The sequence below is a fragment of the Silurus meridionalis genome, chromosome 17 (genome assembly GCF_014805685.1).
Source record: "Silurus meridionalis isolate SWU-2019-XX chromosome 17, ASM1480568v1, whole genome shotgun sequence".
Taxonomy (NCBI): domain Eukaryota; kingdom Metazoa; phylum Chordata; class Actinopteri; order Siluriformes; family Siluridae; genus Silurus; species Silurus meridionalis.
Window position 1 is genome coordinate 1028101 of NC_060900.1, and position 10000 is coordinate 1038100.

The 10000-nt window shown below is 42.5% G+C and overlaps 2 protein-coding genes across 2 annotated transcripts in view; both read left to right on the forward strand.

Annotated features, from left to right (window-relative positions):
- Positions 1-1234, forward strand: part of star (steroidogenic acute regulatory protein) — a 4229-nt gene extending 2995 nt beyond the window's left edge. Inside the window, exon 7 of the mRNA XM_046871987.1 lies at positions 1-1234. This exon is cut by the window's left edge and continues 68 nt beyond it. Coding sequence (XP_046727943.1) covers positions 1-52 — 52 coding nt within the window. The 3' untranslated portion in view covers positions 53-1234.
- A 603-nt stretch (positions 1235-1837) lies between these two features.
- On the forward strand, positions 1838-8055 carry elmod3 (ELMO/CED-12 domain containing 3). The gene is made up of 13 exons (XM_046871986.1): positions 1838-1946; positions 2938-3326; positions 3467-3538; positions 3632-3691; positions 3788-3857; positions 3990-4052; positions 4482-4570; positions 4663-4786; positions 5089-5211; positions 5390-5520; positions 6458-6534; positions 7015-7142; positions 7269-8055. Exons 2-13 carry the CDS (start codon positions 3291-3293, stop codon positions 7508-7510), a joined length of 1215 nt encoding a protein of 404 aa, XP_046727942.1. The 5' UTR covers positions 1838-1946; positions 2938-3290; the 3' UTR covers positions 7511-8055.
- Positions 8056-10000: the final 1945 nt, after the last annotated feature.

The following is a 10000-nucleotide window of genomic DNA, read 5'->3' on the forward strand; positions in this document are numbered from 1 at the left end:
CCGAGACAGAATGGCTACGAACAGAGGCATGGAGGCAGTGATGGCCTGCTGACTTCATAAACACACACACACACACACACACACACACACACACACACACACACACACACACAGAGCAAACTCTAAGTAGAGATTAAACTCCGCCCACTCATAACCTCACAGATTCTGACATCACAAGTCTATTGTAAGATGATATGATGGAGTGTGTGTGTGTGTGTGTGTGTGTGTGTGTGTGTGTGTGTGTATCACAGCCTGCAGATCTGAGTTCGTAGCTAATGCCTAACGCTCACACACACACCGCAACAAACTTCAACAGTTAATAAAAACTCCTTCGCTGCTAATGAACAGGAAGTCCAACATTTATTTATTTAAAAAATGTATTCATTCCTAATGAATGTTTTGTTGAACAGCTTGGAACCAAACGTAAACTATCGAACACGACCTGATTGCACTGAAGCGACGAGGCTAATGTGCAGCTCACAAGAAATTCAAGTCTAATAAATTTCTAGTAAAGAAAAACACTTCCTAGGTTCTTGTTAAAAAGGTTCCTGGGTTCCTAACAAAGATCTGATTGCAAAACTTCTGCATTTTTGACTTTTCAAACAGGTTTTATGGTTCCTGGATTTTTTTTTTTAGTTTCTAAATAATGAAACTCTATGGCTTCTAGCTGTCAAAGAACTTCCAGGGTTCCTGTTATGAGGTTCCTGGTTTACTAATCAAGACCTGAGAAGCTTCCCTTTGTTTTTCTTTAACAAGTGATGGAAGTCTATAGTTTCTAAAAAAAATTGCGAGGGTTATATTTAAAAGGTTCCTGGGTTCCTCAGCCAGACCTCATTACTAGATCTCTGGATAATTGCCTTCTTTTCTAGAATGTTATTGGTTACTAAAAAGGTTCCTTTAATTTTTTTTTTCTGTTTATTCATCAAACTCTTTAATATTCCATATGCAAATGAATATATTAATATTCCTGTTTATGGTGTACACATGCAGATTCACTGTCAGGCTGTATGATGCATTCACAATTTCACGTTTTCACACTTGTAATATTGTTTATTGAGTTGATTTTTATCCCATGAAGTCGTTGATTTAAAGTTTTCTTCAGGATTCCTTCTGGTTCCAAGCTGTAATTGTATTTGAGAGAAAATTTCCATATTTATTTTTCCTGTATGTGATGATGTAACCTTGTCATCCTGAGTAAAGCTGTCTATATGAAATAAAAGAAATTGGCAATAAAGCGTCTCTGTTAGCGTTATTACACGTGCAAATCTCGAGAAAGCATTGTAGCGTATTTACTCAAATGTTTCAATATCATGAACAGCGTTAAAAAGTTATCCAATCATCCACATTTTCTTCATTAGTTTAGAAGATACAAGTCTAACAATTCCAGCAGGAGACACTAGCTATCATTAGCTTTGGTACAATCCTGAATAGTTTTATAAAAAATCTAAGCGATCCCCAAAACAATCCCATGCTAGTTAAAACCGCTAAGAATGATGGTCACTAGCGTATGGTGTGTTTGACTAGCATTAGATTACAAATTCAACCTTATTGTTCGTCTCTTTCATTGTTTTGAACAGTGAGATCGATATTCTTACAAGAAATCTCACAGAAATGTAGTTTATTTCTTATTTGAAGTAAATATATGAACACTTTCGATGTTAATGTAGAATATAGAGTGATAAATTAGCATCATGCAGCAGTATGTCTGAAGTTTGCCTTTAGGAACATTCATTAAAGACAATAAGGAAACACTTTTTTTATTTTATGTTATTATTATTATATATTATTAAAATAAACACTAATATTTGTATGATCGCCTACAAGTTGTTAGCTAATCCCGGAAGTGCACGGCGGTGGAAAAACTACATTTCCCATGAGGCATTGCGCAATCGGGTGCACGTCGGAAAAGGGGTAAGAGAAGCTGAGATTGGAGGAGCGTCAAAAAGGTACAAATATACATTTATTATGATTTATTGCTTATTTTTAGAGTCTCTGTCAGAAAGACATGTTTTGGAGGGTAAAATTGCACGTTCATGTGATTTCACTCTAAAATCAACAGTTCAGTCTCAGAGTCAGGGCTGAAAGTTAGCATGTTAGCATGTTATTTACTGCGGGACCGGGGGAGAAAACTGCACAAACCCGGGGCATAAGGGCATTATAACGCCGTGCACAGGGGGCAGTTACAGTCATACATCATTAGTGCATTAAAACAGGGGGAAAATTCTCAAACAAAAGCTGTTTATTTGTTTATTTGTGTTGACACTAAAACTAAAAGTATAATTCTGTTTCATTACATTTACATTCCATTTATTATTATTATTATTATTATTATTATTATTATTATTATTATTATATCAGATCTAAAGTGGTGCGCGCATGCACGCAGTGCCGTATCCTAGTAACGGTTTTTTTTTTTTTGTTGTTGGGGGGGGGGGTAGTTTGAAGTTTAAATATATGACGTCACTGCCAAACGCTTCCCCGCTGGTCACGTGTGTGGAAATCAACTCAATCCGCAATGCATCGAAAACACAATACAGGAGGAATGAAATGCAGAACAGAGAGAGTGTGAGAGAGAGAAAAAGAGAGAGAAAGAGAGATGACGTCATCCCTTTGGACATCAGCACCAGGCTTTATAATAAGTCATAGAGATGATATGAGGCTTATAATAAACAGTGTGAAGGCTGTAAAAAGAGACCTGGGAATTATTCCAGAATTAGACCTGTTTTTTGATTGGCCTGCTCAAGAAAAAAAAGGGATTCGAGCAAGTTGGACAAATTGTGATGTCTAGATGACTGGGTTGTCTAGACAAGGCGGAGGAGAACTGTGGTCTTGATTGGTTAGTTTGGATTTAGGGGGTGGGGCCTGTGGCCTTGATTGATTAGGATCTGTGTACTGATTGGTTACAGCACTGGCACTAATATGAGACTATTTTCTCAGTATATATTTAGACTCTGGTGTTCCCGAAGTTGCCGTTCCTCCTGTGGTATCAGTCCTCGCCCCGATGGCACACCGAAGATCCGTCTCACTCATTACCAGCAGTCCGGGCCTACAAGAACTTCTGCTCATCCAAGACAAGGCCGAGTGAGGAACGCTGCTCTGTGATCAGAGAACTGCACCACTGCGGGACTGATCTGAGACCTGCGTCTGTCCTCTAACCACCTTCTCACCACACCAGCATGAGCTCTCCGTGAAGACTGCAGCATTATCTCACCACACCTGCAGGATGAGAGAGGAGTCGAGATGCATCAGGATGATGATGAGGGGACAGTAAGGTCAGGACTCCGGACGCCATGGAAGTCGACGTCGCGGTCGCGTTTCACATTGAGGTCCGTACCGTTACACATACTCTGATCTGACACAGTATTTAACCTCCGATAACGTGTGCATCATCACGCGGTATTGTGACATCATAAACAGGTTGACGTGTAGCCACTCCCACACAAGGTGTCCTCTTAATGTGTTTCAGAGCTCGAACGGTTTCACACCAGAATGGAAGGAGATGGAAGATCTGATCGTGGTGCACTCCACACACACACTGGTAACACCTGTCCTGCACAGATGTGTGTGTGTGTGTGTGTGTGTGTGTGTGTGTGTGTGTGTGTGTGTGTCCTAAACTGTTAGTTTTCCACAGGTGTGTAATGGCATCACAGAGAACGACATCGAGGACGGCTCGTATCTCAAACCCGTCTCGGTGAGTGAGCGAGCGAGAAGGTCAGCTCAGATTAAACTGTGTGTGTGTGTGTGTGTGTGTGTGTTCTGTCCTCAGTGTGTGTAATGTGTGTTTTAGATTTCAGCGCTGAAGCAGAATGGCCTCCTACAGTCCCTGGCTGCAGGTGGAGATCAGACGGAAGCAGATGGTAAAATGAAACAAATCTGCGCTCTTTAAAAACACGTACAAACAAAATACATGTTAAGGTGTGACTGTGTGTGTTTGTGTTTGTGTGTGTGTGTGTGTGTGTGTGTGTGTGTGTGTGTGTGTGTGTGTGTAGAGGTAGACTTGGAGCTTGAGCGTGCGCAACAGGAATGGGACGCCCTCGAGAGCATCCAGCCAGGTGAGACAGCTTGCCACGCCTCGTCTCTGCGGTAACCTTGCAACACACAGGTGTCGCCGTGGCAACGAGGCAGCATTACATCATCACGCCGAGCTGAGCTGAGCCCCTTTGATTTCTTTCCTCTTCACCTTTTAAGAATTACTTCCTGGCTGTTGTTGCCATAGAAACAGAAGTTTACTGTTTACTAGTTTATAAATTGTAGAGAAAGTGAAAATACGCCGTGCTGAGCGTTTTTCACGTTATGCGTTTTAAAATGTCCCCCTTTGTGGAGCCGAATGCCCTTTTGTCCTGTAAACTCCGCCCCCTTTTCCTTAAACGGAAGTTGTAATCCAGCGGAGTTTAACCCATGCAGGAATAGCAATAAATGCAAGATGGTGTGTATCTGTGTTTCCATGGCAACGCATACCAACTGATTGATGTCATGTGCAGTTCCTGCGGAAGAGCTCGCTCCGTCTCCTCTGATCTCTTTCAATGAGGCGCTGCAGCACTTTCAGACCACAGACCTGGCCAACCTGCTGGTGAGAAAGTGTGTGTGTGTGTGTGTGCAGTGTGTGTGTGTGTGTGTGTGTGTGTGTGTGTGTATATAATCCATTATTTCCGTTCTCTCCAGAGGAACATACAGCCGACAGTCCGCAGAACAGGATTGGCCGTCGTCACACACTTCCTGTTTGGTCCTCCACGTCTGCACCGGGAGCTGACGGAGGAGAGAGACCTGGTGTTTGCCATCGCACAGTGTGAGCACCTCGCGTCACCTCACGTCACTGCGCTGCTTTATTCCTCCTACACCTGTTAATAAAAGGAACATCAACAGTTACATACGTGTTATTACACACGATTCCTATTGCAACCCAGTGAACGCACTGTTGCTACGGAAACCATGAGATAACGAGCTCATTAACATAAACTGGTATTACTGTCACAGCAGACAATTACTCAACACCTTTTGGCCAATCAGTGTATGTGTGTGTGTGTTTGTGTGTGTGTGTTTGTGTGTGTGTGTGTGTGTGTGTGTGTGTGTGTGTGTGTGTGTGTTTAGGCCCACTGGACAACACACAGCCGGTGCACATGCGTGTTCTGCAGACAATCTACCGCAAACTGACATGTACGAAAGCAGACTGCCCTCGATACGGGCCGCACTGGGAGAACATCGGTTTCCAGGGTATGATGTAGCTGAGAGGGGCGGGGCAAAAAAGGGGGTGGGGCAATTACAGGGGGTGGGGCAAAATGTAGTCATATATTTATCTAATAGTGATAATTATTGAGTTAAAGTGATTATTATAGTGTGTGTGTGTGTGTGTGTGTGTGTGTGTGCGTGTGTGTGCGTGGGGGGGACACAGGTACAGATCCTTCTACAGATTTGAGAGGAACAGGATTTCTGGCTCTGATGCACACACTTTATCTGGTCATGGACCCTGAGACACTTCCACTTGCCAGAGACATCTACAAACTCTCTCAACATCCAGTACAGGTATCACACACACACACACACGTATACAGTATCTCACATAAGTGAGTACACCGCTCACATTTCAACAACCATTTTAGTATCTTTTTAAAATACTATAGAAATGAAACTTGGATACATTTAGAGGAGAAATTATTTACTTTAATTCTTCAGGTCTGTAAAGCTGCTTTGAGACAATGTCCATTGTGAAAGTCGCTATAGAAATAACCTTGACATCACGGAGCTGCTGGGATTTCTGAAGAGCATCACGTTCTGCTTCAGAATGTCACAGTACATGTTCATGTACATTCATGTTTCCCTCAATGAACCGCAGCTCCGCAGCACCAGCAGCACTCATGCAGCACGAGGACTCGACTTCTCTGATGGACCCGTGTGAGGTCTGTTCTGAGTGGAACCCGTGTTGGAGAACCTCTGTATGACCATAACCACTGTACTGTAACTCGGTTTCAGGGTGATGCTGATCTTCTTACAGCCTCTGCATTTTTGTGGAGATCAACAATTCTGATTCTCAGATCCTCAGAGATTCTTTACCATGAGGTCCATGTAGAACATCCAGTGGTCAGTATGAGAGAATCGACTCAAAGCTCCGGATTTTAACTGCTCTAATACACGATACACACATTTATATGGTTCTGTTAAAGAGACAAGAACATGATGAATAGACCATGTGGATTTACATGTTTAAAGCTGTTATCACTGAGGGTGCACTCACTTTAGTTACAGTTATTTAGACAATAATGTGTGTGGATGTTGTTATTTTTAGAGGACAGCAAATCAGTACTGATACACAAACTGCACACTGAGACTCTAAAACATATCCACATTTCAGTTCTTTGTCCTTTGAGAAGATACTAAACAGGTTGCTGAAATATGAGGGGTGCACTTACTTTTGTGCGATACTGTACATTGAAATGTTCTACACAACGTTCCTCTTTTCCAGAACTTTCCGTTCAGCGTGATGTCCATTAACCTGACCCGCATCGTCCTGCATGCGCTCAGGGAGGAGGTCCTGACCAAGTGAGGGGACACACACAAACACACACACATTTGATATGTTGTATTGATTTAAATATGAATATTAATTTTTATATATATATATTTATATTTAATATTTATAGAATTTATTTCTTTTTTTCTGAATATTTTGTGTTTGTATGTTGAATTTTTTTTTTTTATATAAATCTAAAATTATTTTTAATTTTCTTTTATTTTGTTAAATGAGATTTTTTTATTTATTTATTTATTTATTTTTTTATTTGTATTTAGTTTTTTTTTTCAAATTTGGTCAGATTTTATTTATTGTTTTTTCAGCAACTTTGTTTCATTGTATTAGATTTTAATTATTTGTAATGATTTTTTAATGATATATTTTGTAGATATTTTGTGTATTGATTTGTTGGTGTGACTCAGTTGTTTGTGTGTGTGTGTGTGTGTGTGTGTGTGTGTGTGTGTGTGTGTGTGTGTGTGTTCGTTGCCGTGGTAATAACGGTGGTTTAGGGAGTGTAACCGGCGGCAGCAGGTGGTGAGCGTGCTGAACGAGGTCTACGTGGCGACGTTTCTACACCTGTACGAGGTGTGGAGGAGTCAGAGGAAGACGATCTCCGACTCAGGACACGTCCTCAAAGGTCAAAGTTCACCAAAACTTAAAGTAACGTAAAGTTTTATATGTTTATTTTTATATTTATTGTGTGTGTGTGTGTGTGTGTGTGTGTGTGTGTGTGTGTGTGTGTGTGTGTGTGTGTACTGTACAGATGTGGAGCTCTACGTTAAGAAGAACCCGAAGCAGCTTCTTAAACACCTGCACTGTTACCTGCAGGAGAGGTGCTCTGGGATTGGCCACCGCACGTCACCTGACCTGCTGTCGCACGGCAACCGTTCCCTCGGCGACGGGGCGTCTTATAGCCAAAGCCACGGAGACAAGGAGGGAAAGATAAACTTCACTGGAGTGTGTGAACTTCCACCTGAGATGGAGGGAGAGGCCAGACTCATCTGAGAGAGAGAGAGAGAGAGAGAGAGAGAGAGAGAAAGAGAGAGAGAGGGAGAGAAGACAGATAGAATAAACCAGACAGAAAGACAGAGAAAGAGAGACAGGATGGACAGGATGGAAGATAAAGTGAGTCAAAAAGACTGAGCAGAAGAGAAAGAGACTCTGGGATGTGATTCATTTGATCTGAGGCTGTATCCCTCACTCCATCTCTTCATTTTATAACATCCTGCTAGAGAGAGAGAGAACAGGAGAGAGACTGAGACAGGAGGAAAACAAGAGAGAGACAGGAGAAAGACAGGAAAGAGATCAGAGGAAGAGAGAGACAGAGGGAGACAAGAGAGAGACAGAGGGAGACAAAAGAGAGACAGAGGGAGACAAGAGAGAGACAGGAGGTGACAAAAGAGAGACAGAGAGAGACAGAAGGAGACAGTTTATACACACTATTAATTAGGGGAGGAGCCTGAATGAACGTGTGAAGTGACTTTACCAGACTGTAGAGAATGTACAATTTGCACAATCCTTATATTTTAGCTTTTATTTTCACCACACACACACACACACACACACACACACACACACACAGACACACAGACACACAGCCCAAGCTTTACTGTAACATGACATAGCTGGAGGCACTCTCCTACAGAGCACACTGCAAAGGCCACGCCCACATATTAGAATACACAGCATCGGCCACACCCACCAATTAGATTACGCAGCACCGGCCACACCCACATATCAGAATACAGAGCACAGGACACACCCACCAATTAGAATACACAACACAGGCTACACCCACATATCAGAATACACCGCACAGACCACGCCCACACATTAGAATACACAGCACATGCCACACCACATATCAGAATACAAAGCACAGGACACACCCACACATTAGAACACACAGCACAGGCCACACCCACACATTAGAACACAGCACAGGCCACACCACACATTAGAACACACACAGCACAGGACACACCCACACATTTGAATACACAGCACAGGCCACACCCACACATTAGAACACACTGCGCAGACCACACTCACACATTAGAATACACAGTACAGGCCACACCCACACATTAGAATACACAGCACAGGCCACACCCACATTAGAACACACTGCAGACCACACTCACACATTAGAATACACAGCACAGGCCACACCCACACATTAGAATACACAGTACAGGCCACACCCACACATTAGAATACACAGCACAGGCCATGCCCACACATTTGAATACACAACAGGTCACAAGATCAGTCAGCAAAAGACCACACCCACACATGAGAACCTACATTACCAGCCACACCCACTCCTGAGACCCCACAGCACAGGCCACTCCCACACTTAAAAAAACACACTTTCTAGTGTTCTCAAGTGTGGGCGTAGCCTGCACTGTGCGGTCTCACTTTGAATTGTTTCTGTAACTCCGCCCCCTCCTGTATCATTAGCATGTCAGAAGTGATGTAGCATCTGATGTTGATGTTTACTCCGTGATAAACAGCTTCACGTGTGTGTGTGGATCTGCTCCAGTTCCGGTCCGATACATCGCTTAGTGTTATATTGTGATATTTAACACGCAGTTCGTTGCGTAGCATAAAACTCACGTAGTCTTTCATTTCTACTCAGGGTTTACCGTGTGTGTGTGTGTGTGTGTGTGTGTGTGTGTGTGTGTGTGTGAGAGAGAGATGATTTCTGTAAATGATTGACAGTTGAGGTTATTGTGTATCGTGTCGTATGGAATCACAAGTCGTTAGGATTAATCACACCGAAATCTCAGCGATCACCTTCTGAGCTCGTCTGATGTAATCACGTGGATTGTTTCGCTGCTGTTGTACCATAATCACTGCTGCTCTTCATCTTCATCATTTCCTTCTGATTGTGTTCCTCTCGAAGCCCCGATCTCATCAACATCATCTCAGAGTGCCGTCACATTTCATTTCTTTCGATTCCTTTTTCTTTACAAGAATCAAAACACGCTCTTTTGTTCAGCAGCCTTTTAGAAGGGGTTTTGTAGGACATCTGACGGGGTTCTGAAGGGTTCTGTAGAGCTTCTGAAAGGGTTCTTAAGGGCTTCTGGAGATGTTCTGTAGCTTGGCTTCAGTCTCACTGTACAGTTTGTGTGATGGAGGATAAAATTTACGCCTGTGACTTTAATATTCATTTGAATTTTTTATATAAAGCCAAATTTCTTCCATATTTTTAGACACCAAGAAAAAGTTTAATCCTCTTTTGAGGTTTGAGGATTTTATTTTCAGAATCATGATGTTCCTCTCCACAGGGCATGTGCTGGACCTGCTTACTGCTTTTCCTTTTCTGCCCGACACGTCACATAACTGATCACCTACACACATCTGGAATAGTGCACACATGCCTCCTTTTATTTCTGCTTTTACACGTGCGCACACACACACACACACACACACACACACGTGCGGTAAGGCAGAACTTTTGCACTTGGTTGGAAAGCCGTATTTTATTGG